A 13,751-nucleotide genomic window follows, 5' to 3' on the forward strand; every position below is an offset into this window, starting at 1 on the left:
CACATTTCCACGAAATTGTCTTCAAATCTAAAAAGTCAGTCTTTACATTATTCTACCAAAGTCTTCAAAAGATTTGCTGGAAATGGATTGTTTCCTTTTCCTGCAGTACCCATCATCTCCCAAGTATAGTATTTGAAAGGAAACCTGACTTGCAGAACTTAATGTCATAAAAATACTTTAATTGTTCTTTTATCCAAGTTAGCCAGACATTTCCAGATAGCAAAATACAGAGGGCCTGATTCTGCCTCCATATATGCAGGTGACTGTCTCTCAGATTTTGTCTGTATCAATATTGCAAGATCATGCCCTAAAAAACTGGACTTCAGTAGTTTAAGACAATATTTTGCAGACTCTTTCCAAAAAAAAAAAAAAAAAAAAAAAGGATTGTACAAATGTTAATATTGAAATGAACTTATAATACCTGAACCAGATATAATAATTTGTTTTACTATAGTTATGCTTACAATGCAGCAACAATATCGAACATTTAAAATAAAAAAATATGTTGTACAATAAAAATATGCACTTGTTCACAAACAGCTGAAAAACATTTTAGCATGCTGTTAAATTCAGACAGTCATTTCTGGTGCTTTTTTCCTCTCAAAGTTCCATGAGCTAAAGCTCTTCACAGACTTAATTTCAGATCGATTGCTTATTTGGTAACATTTTTTTAAACCAGTTCATGATCTCTTCCTCATTCAAAGGCAGCTGATTCCAGTTTCTTGATTATCTTCCAGTTTGTTTCTTAAATTAACTAAGAGTAAATTAACACGAACAAGCATTATCAGACTCAGATACTGTTTGAGTTATTTGTTCTGGCCCTCTCAAACAACTACATAAAGAAAAAACACAGGTAAGTTCCTGTTTTATTTCAGGAGCTCTATGGAATTCCTTTAGATCAATGCCTCATCTTCTGTCTAGATTTCACAGGGGCTAGTAATTAAAAAAATGAAATTACAGGGTACTTGCCAATAAAATGCTGCCCTGGCTATTATGTAAAGTTGATGGACGAAGGTTAGCGATTGTCTCGGATTTAGCTGATTGTAATATTTTCGAGAATTATTGATTTTTGAAGAGGCAAAGCTATACATTCCCACACTGTGCAGAGATCTTTTTACTTTGGGCAGAGCCATTCCATGTCTTCTGGCTTCATGTCGTGACATCTCCTCCAGCACTGGCAGGTTGAGAGACTGCAGCAGATGGTTGCATTGGTACCATTTCTAATTCAGATTCACGTACAACTATCACTGCATCCCCACTGACATTTATTAGACACTGTGCCTGCAAGGAGAGAGAATTTTTAAATAGTTAAATATATCCTTTATGGAGCATATTTTAATGAAAATCAATGTAATTCATTCACCTAGGTTCTTGCCATATCATTCTGATATGTTAACTCTAATTCTAAAATAAAAATTAAAAAAAAACAAAACAAACAAATCAAAAACCTCCTATTGGGTCAAATTATGCCCACTAGATCTCTTCCAAGTCCACGTAACTATATAAAAAAAAAAGACAGAGAGAGACAGACTTACTCCTCTTTGTAGTTATGTGGACTGATTAGAATAACCTCATCCTACATCGGTATTTTGCTATAAAGATTGGTTACATATGACATCAGCGGGTTCTTTAATGGTCAGAGAAATTGTCATTTCAATCACAATTTACCTGATTTTTGTTTGGGTTCTCCATGAAAACACACTGTTTCATTATGTACGAGACAACTGCATTCCCCCCTAAAGCCGCAACATGAGCCCTCACCATTGCGAACACTTCAGCAATGAAAGCATGGAGAAAGCCACTGACACCACCCTCCTAAAAAGAAAAAACAGACACAAGTGGATTTTATGTTACTATCACTAAATAGCACTGGATATCTTACTTATGTTTCTCTCCTTTCAAATTATTCCCTTCCAATGAATGCTGATTGGTATATATTTTAAAGGAGCAACATCTTGTCCTGTAAAATTGTACTTCCCTGTAAAATATAAAGACTGAACTTGTTCTGAGAGTTATGCATCACCTGCTTATGGGTGAATGAGCATCTGCTGAAAAACAAATGAAAAAATCCTGCTACATGAGTAAACAAGAAAAGAATAAAGAGGTTATTTACCTGTAATTGCAATTCTTCAAAATCATCACCTGAATATACCCACACACTTACGACACTCCTGCAGAGTCCACAGTTTTGTTGGGACCCCCTAGAAACGTTTCTAAGAAACCCCCTTTTTCCCCCTAGAAAACTGGCTGTTTGGAATTGTGGGCACACTCTTCAGGGGACTGGATTTTTCGGATCTGAAACAATACGTGGAGCTGCAGGCAAGGCCAGCCTCTCAATTCTTTCCACTAACTCCAATTCCTGAAGAAACAGGAACTGAGAGGAGTCATGTGGATCTGTGTAATCATCTTAAAGAACTCCAGTTATAGCCCAGTTTTTGTCACAGTGGTGCAACGCCTGCTGATGACAGCCTGCTTTTTCCACAGTCTCTCCTGCATGTGGCGGAAGGAAAACCAGACACAGAAGCTGTGCTCTCTGTTCTACCCCCGGCTGAATGAGGTCCCTGAGCCAGAACAGTTGTGAAAGAGCTTTCCTTCTGTTGACCCCAACAGGATTTCTCATATGCAGAGCATATTTTGAAAAATTTAAAGTGGTTTTTTTTTTTTTTTTTGCTTGTTTATCTGCTGTGCCATGCCAACTAAACTGGGAGGAGGAGTGGAGAGGACACTGAAGTGTACTGCTCCACATATGGTTCCTGAGGGGAGAAGAGAGTCTCCACTAACAGCCACTTTGAAGGAAGTCAGAAAGGACTGAGGAAAGAAACTGAAGTCAGTAGTGCTTGAGCCAAAATAGCTGCAAAAGCTAGGAATGGAAGATGAAAGGCAGGAACACTGACTTCCCCTGTGTCTGCACCGCTGGCAGGCAGCAAAAGGGGCACAGCTAATCTCAGAAACCTGAATGACAAGTTTTGACCGCCCCAAGTTACTATAGATGAGTAAAGAGGTTAGGAGCCAGAAAACAGGAAATATATATGATGATTAATTGATAAAAGGCCAAAATTATTTTTATTGTTCCACAATATTTCCATGCATACAGCCTAAAGAAAGTCAACTGCAGTGAGAAACCCAATATATGGACACCAGTTTATCATCTGCATAAGACACATCCTGTCAAAATCTAAATCTACACAGATTACTGCATCAGTGCAAAAAGATCAATAGAATAATGATCCAAGTAAGTAGGCATAATAATCTAATGATACAAAGAGAAAGGAAAAGATTTTGTTCATCTGCATGTAGACTGCAGTATCTAAAACACACAGGAAAAGCCAGATGTATGGCACCCTTCACTTTTTGAAACAAAGAATTTTGCAAACACCTCTGAAAGGGTTAAAGGGCCTTGGACTACTCAATATTCCATAAAGGAACTGCCAAACCATCATAATAAATAATAAACAGAAAATACTATACATATGCTCAGAATAATTTCCAAGAGTGGATATAATTTGCAACCATTTTTAGATATTATGATTATCTAACTGTATTACATTCCATCCGAGGACAATGTTGTATTAGGCACTGTGCAAACAGAGTAAAAAAAGGATCCTTGTCCTGAAGAATACAGGTGGGGAAACTGAAGCACAGAGAAATTAAGACCCTAGGGTGACAGATTAAGTTACATCATACATCACTTTGAAAAATGACATGTAGTTTTCAATTAAATTTTAAAGATATGTAAATTACAAGGCCATAATTTGCAAGATTCAAATGTGAAGTTTGGCTGTCCAAAGCTTCTACAGTAGGGGCGAGCAAACTTTTTGGCCTGATGGCCGCATTGGATTTCAGAAATTGTATGGAGGGCTGGTTAGAGGAGGCTGTGCCTCCCCAAATAGCCAGGCATGGCCCAGCCCCCGCCAGCCCCCCCTGGGACTCCTGCCCCATCCAACCCCCCCTGTTCCCTGATGCCCCGCCCCCCGCCCCCCCCGGGCCAGGATCCCTGCCCCATCCAACCACCACTTCTCCCTGTACCCTGACTGCCCCCGGAACCCCTGCCCCTGACTGTCCCCCGCTACCCCATCCAACCACCCCTCCTTCCTGACTGTCCCACTGGAACCCCTGCTACCATTCAACCCCTCGTTCCCCGCCCTCTGACCGCCCCGCCCCTATCCACACTCCTGCCCCCCGACCACCACCCTCCCTGAACTCCTCTGCCCTCTGTCCACCCCCACCCCCCCTTACTGCGCTGCCTGGAGCACCAGTGACTGGCGGGGCTGCAGCTGTGCCGCCCAGCTGGAGCCAGCCACGCACCACGCAGCACAGAGCACTGGGTCAGGCCGGGCTCTGCAGCTGCACTGCCCCAGGAGCTCGCAGCCCCGCCACCCAGAGCATTGCGCCGGCAGCGCAGTGAGCTGAGGCTGCAGGGGAGGGGGAACAGCGGGGCAGGGGCCTGGCAGGAGGGTCCCGGGGGCCAGATGTGGCCCACAGGCCATAGTTTCCCAAGTTTCCTCACCTCTGTTCTACAGGATAGCACTAACAGTAAGCTGCTTCCACTGGTTATACACAGTGGCAGGCTTTTCAAACGTTTACGGCATTCCTGAACCAGCTCAGATGTATGTGGCTGGGAAGGCTTGGAATGCTGCTTGTTCCAATGGCCATATGTAATTTGTGAATCCTTGCATAAAAGACTGAGTAAGGAACCACAAAAGCCATACATGCTTTGAAAGTCTACCATTGATCTTTTCCTTTAACTAAAGATCAGTTTTTAGCATTTGAGCAAATCTCAGTTTTAGGGTCCAAAGGAGCTCCAATAGCCATTGAAATGAAAAGACATTTTTCCATTTGCTTGTTTTACTTTGTCTGGATGCTGTGCAGGGTTTGGCCTACACCAAAATGGCCACCAATGATAATGGACCCAGTGGTAAGCTCCCTGACCACGTAATGCTATTTTACTGGCTACATGGGTGAGTAACACTTCTTCCTACCAATTTGAAGAGTAAGCAAATGAAGCAGCCCTTTTTATAATGTGAGAGGAACAACAAATAAGTGGATCACCTTTATGTGACTCCCACTTGCTTAGCACACAGTGCCTAAGTTGTGAAAAGTCAGCTCTCTTCCTGTGCCATACAGTTAATTCAGACAGTAAACTCATTTAGCTTTGTTATTATCAATTCACAAAAAAGTGCAAAGTCCTAATATGCAGCTCACCTCACGTAAAGAAGTGGTTTCTCGAATAAAAAACATGTTGATTATCCCAAGATACTTGGTTATTTTTGCCCCAGGGATAAAAGAAAGAGGTGTCATCTTAACAACCGAGACAGTAGAATTGGTGCATGATGGAACAGAACGGTGACGCAAGTGTCCCTCAGCCAGTGGACTTGCTTTGTCAAGAGAAACAGCTAAAAAAGGTGGAAAAGAAAAGAAAAGAAAGTAACTATTGAGTATGATCAGTGACTTGTTCTTAAAACAAAACAACTCTTCTTTATGGTTTCCAAATAGCTTGGTGATTATATTCAGCTGCCTGTGATGTTCAGCCATGTCATGAAAGAAAGGAAATTATCATGCAATGCATGCAAAAAGACAAAAAGCTGCAATGGAATTTATTTGGAAGAGTGGCATTCCTGCAAAAGAAAATATTGAGGCCAGCAGCTGCACATACAACAATCAGTTATCAGTGAAGGTAAAGGAAAAAAGGTGCCAACATTTTGAAATAAATATCTGTTGGAGGAACAAATTATTACAGGAAGAGTGTGAAAGTTGTCATGTTTCCCCAGTGCAGCATTTTCCATTAACATATTCTTCATTGTCAACTTTCAGATAACCTTAATCTTGACTAATTTAAGGAAAACAGACAGATCTTCGACCAAAGAACTACTGAAGAATAACTCACAAATTGCTAATTTAGTGATAATTGGTTTGACTGTCACCTACGTGATTGCTACCTGTTTCTCACAAAATTTTTTCCAAGTTTATACATACACCTACACCCACAAAGTGTATGCATATATGATATACAATTAACATGCCTATTTATAGCTATATACTTTATTGGTAACTGTTTTTTTAGTAATTGACAACTTGAATAAAAAGACTGCATTCTGCATTTAAACTACTAACTCATAATTCCTAAATTAATTTATTTTGAAACAGACACTAGAAAGCATCTGCAGTTTTTGCGCTCGGATATTTGTTCTGCTTTCGAATTGCAATGCCACTACTGGGTAGGAAACTCCACCCTCCACCACTGGGAAATCAGAGATATGTCTCAGATTATCATAAAGTGGTAGAAACATCCGCCTACTTGTCTTAATTGATCCACGCCTTATGGTCTGAGCTTTCAGTTTAATGAGCTCTATCCAGCTGTTGCATCTGTCTGCAAAGGAACTGTAATCAACTGACGTTGCTGAAAACACAGACAGAAAAACAAAAGAAAAAACAAAGAAAAAATATGGATGACGTCTCTTGCCCACCTCAATGCTCCTTTTGATGAAGCAATTTTCTGTATCTGAGGAAGAATGAATATCCCTTTCACGTCTGTTTAAAGGAAAAGTTAAATGTACAGCCCTATCCTATATTGTCCAAAGCAATGTACTGATTACTGATGATGTCACAGCTGTAAACCGACTGTGACTTCATCACTGGAAACGTGTAAATAAAATCATCACACCTTTTTCTAGCTTCTTCACCTTAAGTAACTAGTTTTAGTTTCTTAATGTTATTTTAGCTCTATTTAATCTCAATTTGTATTCCTATTCTTTTTTTCACAAGGAGCTGTTGACCATGAATTTAAAGTTCCTGGATGTAACTATCAATCACTTCCCCTGCCTTCAGCCTGAAAACATGGTTTGGGTTAGGGTAAAAGTCATGAGTTGGAACAACCTCTCAATTTTTAATGTGCAAGTATTTTCCTTTTGAAGCATTACTTTTCTCCCAAAAAAGCATTTTTACATTTAAAACTGAAGGGTTGTTTTTCTGCTATGACACTGTCTTGTTTTTAGGTTAGTACCCCTGAAACTGGTCTTGAGAACAGTTTGGCAAGCATCCAAGGACCTTTTAATAACCGATCTTTTGCACATTACTCTGTAAAAACAAAGGAATACAAATTAACATTAAAGTAAGCCAAAACGAATTAAATAACAAAACTTTTCTCTGAGGAACTACTTCTCTGGCAGATATAGTTATATGCAGGAAAGACTCTCTTAATTAGTGCAAATAATCTCAACTATCTCTTGTGATTCTTTAAAAAAACACATTCTGGTATCAATAAGCCATAGCAGAGCACGCATTCCTAGGCAACCGGTAAACACTTCCTGGGTGAATGAAGACAAATGCAAAGTGTGGACCAGTGGCCCAGGAATGTCTACCCTGTTCTGGCTTATGGCTAAATTAAGTGAACTCACCTCTCTGTGCAGCTGGTATACCTGTCTGGGAACTTGCATTCTCCAGGACCTCTAGTAAGACAAAACGAATTCCACTCATGTAACATATGAACAACATTAACTGCACAGATATGTTGTACAAAGGATCTTTTTTCTTCTATTAAAGGATTTTAGAGATTAAACTGGCAGAAAAAAAAGCTCTCTCTGGTGGTTTTAGGGTCTCATTACAAACATGAATTCAGTAAATACTACATTTATGTGGATTTGATGAATGTACTCTTGTAGCATAGTACAATCAATCAATCAACTTCACCATTAAATTTAAAACACACACTATGATATGAAACTATACATACTCCTTGGCACTCAGAAGTACTTGGGTACCGTTTAGAGCAACTTGCTAACAAAAAAAGACAAAAACGAGAGACTCTGCAAATGGGTAAACAAAATTATAAAAGTATTACAGTGTGATTTATGAAGAAAGATTAAGTGAACCTAATCTGTATAATTTAGATAAAAGATTACAGCGGAGGACTATAACAGACTATATATGCAATGAAGCAGATTAATGGTTAACCCAGTTGATTGGGTGCATAGAAATGCAGAGCATAGAGGATATGCATAAAGCAACTGTTACACAGAGGAGTAAGCAGTAAAAATGCAACACTCTAATCCAAATTAAGATATTTAAATTATATTTGACTGTGCTCCAAACTTTGTTACAATTGTTGATGGGAACTAGCTAAGGTTGTTCCAATACACAAACTATTGTTTTAAAGGTTTTTACATAATAATTATGAAATTTTTCATCCTCAGCTGCCTGAAACTGAGCAAGACTTCCAAGAGTTTTTTATGTTGGCTTTTATTAGAGCGGGCGGTGGGGGAGGATGGCATACCGCACTTCCTATGGACTCAGTTGTGGCTTTGCTCCAAGCCCCAAGCTACGTGCAGCTCATAACTGCGCTATCCCTGAAGGAGGAGACAGAAATTGATGCTCAGAAACATAATGTGCCTTCCGGTTTCCCCCTGGCTCCTAGGAAATACTCTGAACCACATCTATACTTGGCACAGCATACTTTCCACAGAATGATGACAGTAACACTCGCTGGTACTTTGGGGCAGAGTGCACTCATCACCCATACAGGTAAACAATACAGGCTGAGGTAAGTAACAGCTCTGTGGAAGCTGCTTCTTCCCATGCTGGTACCCATGATCTGGATAAACAGCTATAGATACTGAGATGCCAAAATTATGAGTTATTGTTATTTAAGAAATGCCCATCAAGGTTTTTTAAACAAACAAACAAACCAAAAAAACCCCACAAAAAACCAAACAAACAGAATTTCATGGGACAAAAAAAAAAAAGACCCTAGTTTGAGGGTTTTTTTTTTTTTTTTTGCAAAATTTCAAAGGCCTGCTGTAAACAACAGAGGTGTGAAATCTCCTCGTAACAGGTCACAGAATTATTTTATAATGGAAAGTGTTGGACAACCTAAAGATAAGGGTAATCAGTTCCTCCTAAAATGTTTTAAGTCAAGTTGTAGTTGAGTTATTAGTACATAAAATTCAGATGATTTATTTGGAGACAGTTTTAACTTCCATGAAACTTAAATAACTGAGCAATTTTCTTCATGTTTTGGGGAGGGAAAAAAGAAAAAAAAAAAAAAAAAAAGTCAGGCCAAGACGGATATTCCTTCCGCACAAATAAAGCAAGAGGGCCATCTAAGGCCCCAATTTTAAAATTCATTGTATGTGAGCAGACTGCAGTGCCCATATAGAGTTCCACTGAAGTCAATGGGGGTTCACATGAGCACAGCAATACTCCCACACACAATGAACTGCAGAATCAGGGTGATGTAATCAGTGACCTCCAAGAAATTTAGTACTATAATCAATTTTTACACCAAGCTGAGAGTGCTTTCTCTGCTCAGAAATGGGATCTGTTTGAGGAGGATCCTACCTTCTGTCAAATTATTCAAGCTTGATAAGAAATACTGGATAGGTTAATATTCTGGGCCCAAATCACCACTATTATTCCCTCTGGGAAAGATCCAGTCATCGATGGCTCCCCAGTAGGTTTTGAAAGCCTTTGCACAACTTATTATTGCTTTATTCCAATCCCGTTTTATTCAATGGGTAATAACAATTATACTCAGAAAAATGGGATACATTCAAGCCATTTACATAGCTCTCAAAATTGTTTGGGGAAGGAATGCAACAAGCATGACCATAGGGCTTTCTCTTCCTCTCCATAGGTTCATATACTTGTTCAATGTACTCCATCCTCCCTATCAAGATTATTTCTAGTACTTTCCAACAAATTCCCCAGGGATTTTATAAGGCATTCCTAATCATATGAATTATACAAGAACAATCGTTAAACCTGCCTAAGAAATGAGCAGCCTCAGAATACACTGTGTCTATCCCCAGGATGTGCTTTTTCCCCATGGTTCACCTTTGCTGAATTTTCCTATAGATGATGTTGCTCTATGAAATATAGTCATGTCTGCTCTTTGTTTCTCTTTTTTTCCTTCTTATGATACATGGCCTCTTTCACCTCTGAGATCAGACCATGTTTTCAGTAGTACACTATATAACAAGCTGTTATACACAGAGCCCTTCGTTTTCAGTTTTTATTGTATTTAATTTTTCACAGGAATTTATCGGTGTTTATTACTACAACAACACAGGTAAAAATCGATGCAAAAAACTATTAATACTTTCTATGGGTAAATGCCGGGGTTTATTTTGGTGGATGGAAGGACAGGGAAAAAGTATTCAGGAGGGAGTTCAATGTGGTTTGCTGCCAAACTAAAACAGAACTCAAAACACAATGCCACCTCTGAGTTTAAGAATATAATATATCTGTAATTCCCAAATAAACTTTTCACTTGAATATACAGTTTACTGTTATAGACTTAGAACTGTTAGCCTATAAATATTTACATTTCATAATTGGGTCACACCATTTGCAGCGCATACACTCAACTTCATCCTTTTCTCCTGTTTTTTTTTTGTTTGTTTGTTTTTAAACTTTCAAATACTTCCTTGTGTTCTGAAATGTATTCTGATACCGATTTTTGTTTTCTTCCCATTTTAGTGTTTTGGATCTTTAAACCGTTATCTGCTAGCAGCTTGACATGTGTACATGGTGAGTGTGAGATTCATCAGTATGTTCAGATGCGTATGCACTTCAGAGTTTGTTTATTGTGTCTTCTAGACTAATACTTAGCCTTGCTTCAATAGGCAGCTTTGCATATACCCACAAACTAATGTATTATCGTAACACATATATCTCATGCAATGTATTGTATTTTCCAAACAAAACAAGTTATTTTTTATATATTTGAATGATATAAAAGTAGGGTGAAAATCAGAAAAAAATGAATACTTATTATAAAACCTGAGTTTTTTTTCGATAAAAATTGGTTTAAACTGAAAATGAAGGGGCTTAATTATACAGTACAGTAACTCCTCACTTAAAGTTGTCCCAGTTAATGTTGTTTCGTTGCTGATCAATTAGGGAACTTGCTCGTTTAAAGTTGCACAATGCTCCCTCATAACGTTGTTTGGCAGCCGCCTGCTTTGTCCACTGCTTGCAGAAAGAGCAGCCCGTTGCAGCTAGCTGGTGGGGGCTTGGAACCAGGGTGGACCAGCAGCCCCCCATCAGCTCCCCGTTCCTCTAAGTTCCCTGTGCGAACCTGCCAGCAGTTCAGCTGTCCCTCTCGCCACTGCCATGTGCTGCTCCTGTCCTCTGCCTCGGAGCTGTTCCGGGGAGCCTCCTGCTCGCTGTGTGTGTGTGTGGGGAAGGTGGCTAATATCAGGGTGTCCCGCTCCCCCCTTACCCCATTTCCATAGAGCCGGGGGGGGGGGGGAGGGGGGCTGAGGGGGGACGACACACAACAGGGCTCAGGACAGAGCCTGCTGTCTCAACTTCCTGATCTGGGTCAGTGTACTTAAAGGGGCAATGCGTGTGTGTGTGTGTCTCTCTCTCTCTCTCACACACACACACACACACACACAGTGTGTGTCTGTCTGCCATGCTATCTCCCCTCCCTCCATTCGTGCTGCCTTGTAGAGTGTGAGGCTACATTAACAACATGTTAACCCTTGAGGGCTCAGCTGAGTGCTAGTACATCATTTAGCAGTAAGGCGTTGCCTGGAAAATATCCCACCTTCTGACTCCACCATCTCAACCAAGCTTCACAATCATCACTGCTGTGTACAGTATTAAATTGTTTGTTTAAAACTTATACCATGTGTACATATATATAATATAGTCTTTTGTCTGGTGAAAAAAATTTCACTGGACCCCCCCCCCCCTTTACATTAATTCTTATGGGGAAACTGAATTTGCTTAACATCATTTTGCTTAAAGTCGCTTTTTTCAGGAACATAACTACAACGTTAAGTGAGGAGTTACTGTACTTGTTTCTAGCCTAGGGAATTTCCTGCTCAGCCTTGAGGAATAATAAGACACTATCAATAGAACACAAATATATTTAACTCAATCCTACCTGACTCTGGGGTCAAGCATTAAAGAGCTAGTACTTAATGGGAAAATGGCAGAAATCCAATACCTTCTGAACAGATATCATGTATCTGTCTCACTCTTTCTTCTACATTCATTTGAGAGCACAAGAAGTGTTCTGCTCAAATTATAGAAGACTTCATAAAACATTTTACAAGAAAGGCTTGCTTAGCTGAACTCATCTACAAATGGCTCAACTTGAGAGACTATACTGAATTCAGCCACCCACTTTTTGCTGATTTTTACAAGAAACTGTAACTCTCAGATGAGATCCTGGAAACAAGGTACAGCCTTTCCCTCCTCCTTATATCTATCATTTACTTAGTAAAAGTCTGAACTGTTAGTATTGCCCAGCTCCCAAAGTTCAAATATCATGAACTAGGAGCCAAAAAGCCATAATAGTTTAAAAATCCATGAGTTTTTTTTTGGCAGAGTGAAGCAAGGCCCTACACTCAATTTGATGGCATTTGTCTGTCTGTCGGTCTGTCTATCGGTCTTGTCTGTAAGGCTGATTCCCATTGATATGAGAGGAAAATCAGGGCCACAGCTCAATATGCGGGTCTCTCTCATTGGGCGTACAGCTCAGCCTACCATAAGCAACAGAGTGTGCGACTCTGTACTTAAAAAATAATGAATTTGGGACTCTTTTTCTTTGCTTCCTAAGCTTTCAGGGTGCACTCAGGTCACAATTCCAAACTTTTCTCCACAATCATGAGGTCTAGGAACTTATTTTTTTAAAAATAAAACCAGAGATTCTCATGTAATCACAGGATTCCAGGAACTGGGCTTTAAGTAAAACCCATGAGATTCATGATTAAATCGAGAGGGTTGGTAACATGGCTACGATTAAGATTGGTGAAAGGCCCTGGATTAAGTAAACAGTAAATGCTGCAGAGGCTAAGGCCCAGATCTTGCAAGGAAAACCATGTGGGCAGACTCTTGTCAGCATGTGTGGAGAGTTCAAGTCCACCTATGTTGTCCTTGCACGATCAAGGTGTAGTTATCAAATCTGTTGTACTTTCATCTGACAATCTCGCCACAGTTTTACAAAAGTCATCCAGGTCTCTCCTATGAAAACCTGCATTTCCAGTCTGTTAAAAACCAGTCATAGTTGTAACAGATAGCACTTTTAAAATCTGATCATAGCTAAATGGATTATCACTGGTTTCTGGCTACTCAGAATGGCTAAAGGAAATAGCTAGCACAGCATCACATGGAGCCATGACAGCCTTGTCTACAAAAAAATTACTCACTGCTTGCTAGAGTTGTTAGCAGTGGTGCAGCTTAACTCGCACTGGAACAGAATTTAGTTACAAGTCTAGACCTGGACACATCATGTTTCCTTCTGAAAAGGACTTAAACACAATCTGTCCTTGCCTACGCTTGCAGTTAAACTGTGCTCCAACTTTGATTTAGCTGCACTTGTTACTGACGCCCATTGTCAGCAATGGGTAATTTTCATAATGTAGGAAAGTCTTATCAGAACCAATCTGGAGCTAGTACAGAAAGTCAATCTTAAATAAATCAAATTATAAATAATACAATTTCTGGGACTACTAGGTCTGTGGATTATTTTTTTATTTACATTGATCATAGCTTCTTTTCGCTCTTTCAAGTATAAGAACAATAACAGTAAAGTAACTTGAATTCATACTAATATACTGTTATATACTTATATAAATTGTGCTGGTTTTAAAACATCTGCTGTACCTTAACAGGACACTCAACTTGACATTTTTTTAAAATTCTCTAATTTTAAGAAATTCACATTTCTGAAATATCACCCTTTAAATACTAGAACATATGTATTTTAAATCTATTTTTAAAGTTGTATAAAGATGCTCCTA

The 13,751-nt window shown here is 39.4% G+C and overlaps 1 protein-coding gene across 28 annotated transcripts in view; it reads right to left on the bottom strand.

Annotated features, from left to right (window-relative positions):
• Window positions 1-378: 378 nt before the first annotated feature.
• Window positions 379-13,751, bottom strand: part of C2CD5 (C2 calcium dependent domain containing 5) — a 136,791-nt gene continuing 123,418 nt past the window's right edge. For 15 of the 28 annotated variants that reach the window (XM_037915715.2, XM_037915689.2, XM_037915693.2 and 12 more), the window contains 5 exons: window positions 7,395-7,445; window positions 6,296-6,397; window positions 5,203-5,393; window positions 1,669-1,815; window positions 379-1,281 (listed from right to left, as the gene is read on the bottom strand). In XM_037915715.2, the coding sequence (XP_037771643.2) occupies window positions 1,150-1,281; window positions 1,669-1,815; window positions 5,203-5,393; window positions 6,296-6,397; window positions 7,395-7,445 (623 nt within the window). In that variant the 3' untranslated portion in view covers window positions 379-1,149. The remainder of the gene's footprint in view (window positions 1,282-1,668; window positions 1,816-5,202; window positions 5,394-6,295; window positions 6,398-7,394; window positions 7,446-13,751) is intronic. The other 13 variants (XM_043538805.1, XM_043538779.1, XM_043538786.1 and 10 more) reach the window with 2 other exon arrangements.

Source organism: Chelonia mydas, chromosome 1, assembly GCF_015237465.2.
Source record: "Chelonia mydas isolate rCheMyd1 chromosome 1, rCheMyd1.pri.v2, whole genome shotgun sequence".
In the NCBI taxonomy this organism is placed as follows: Eukaryota; Metazoa; Chordata; order Testudines; family Cheloniidae; genus Chelonia; species Chelonia mydas.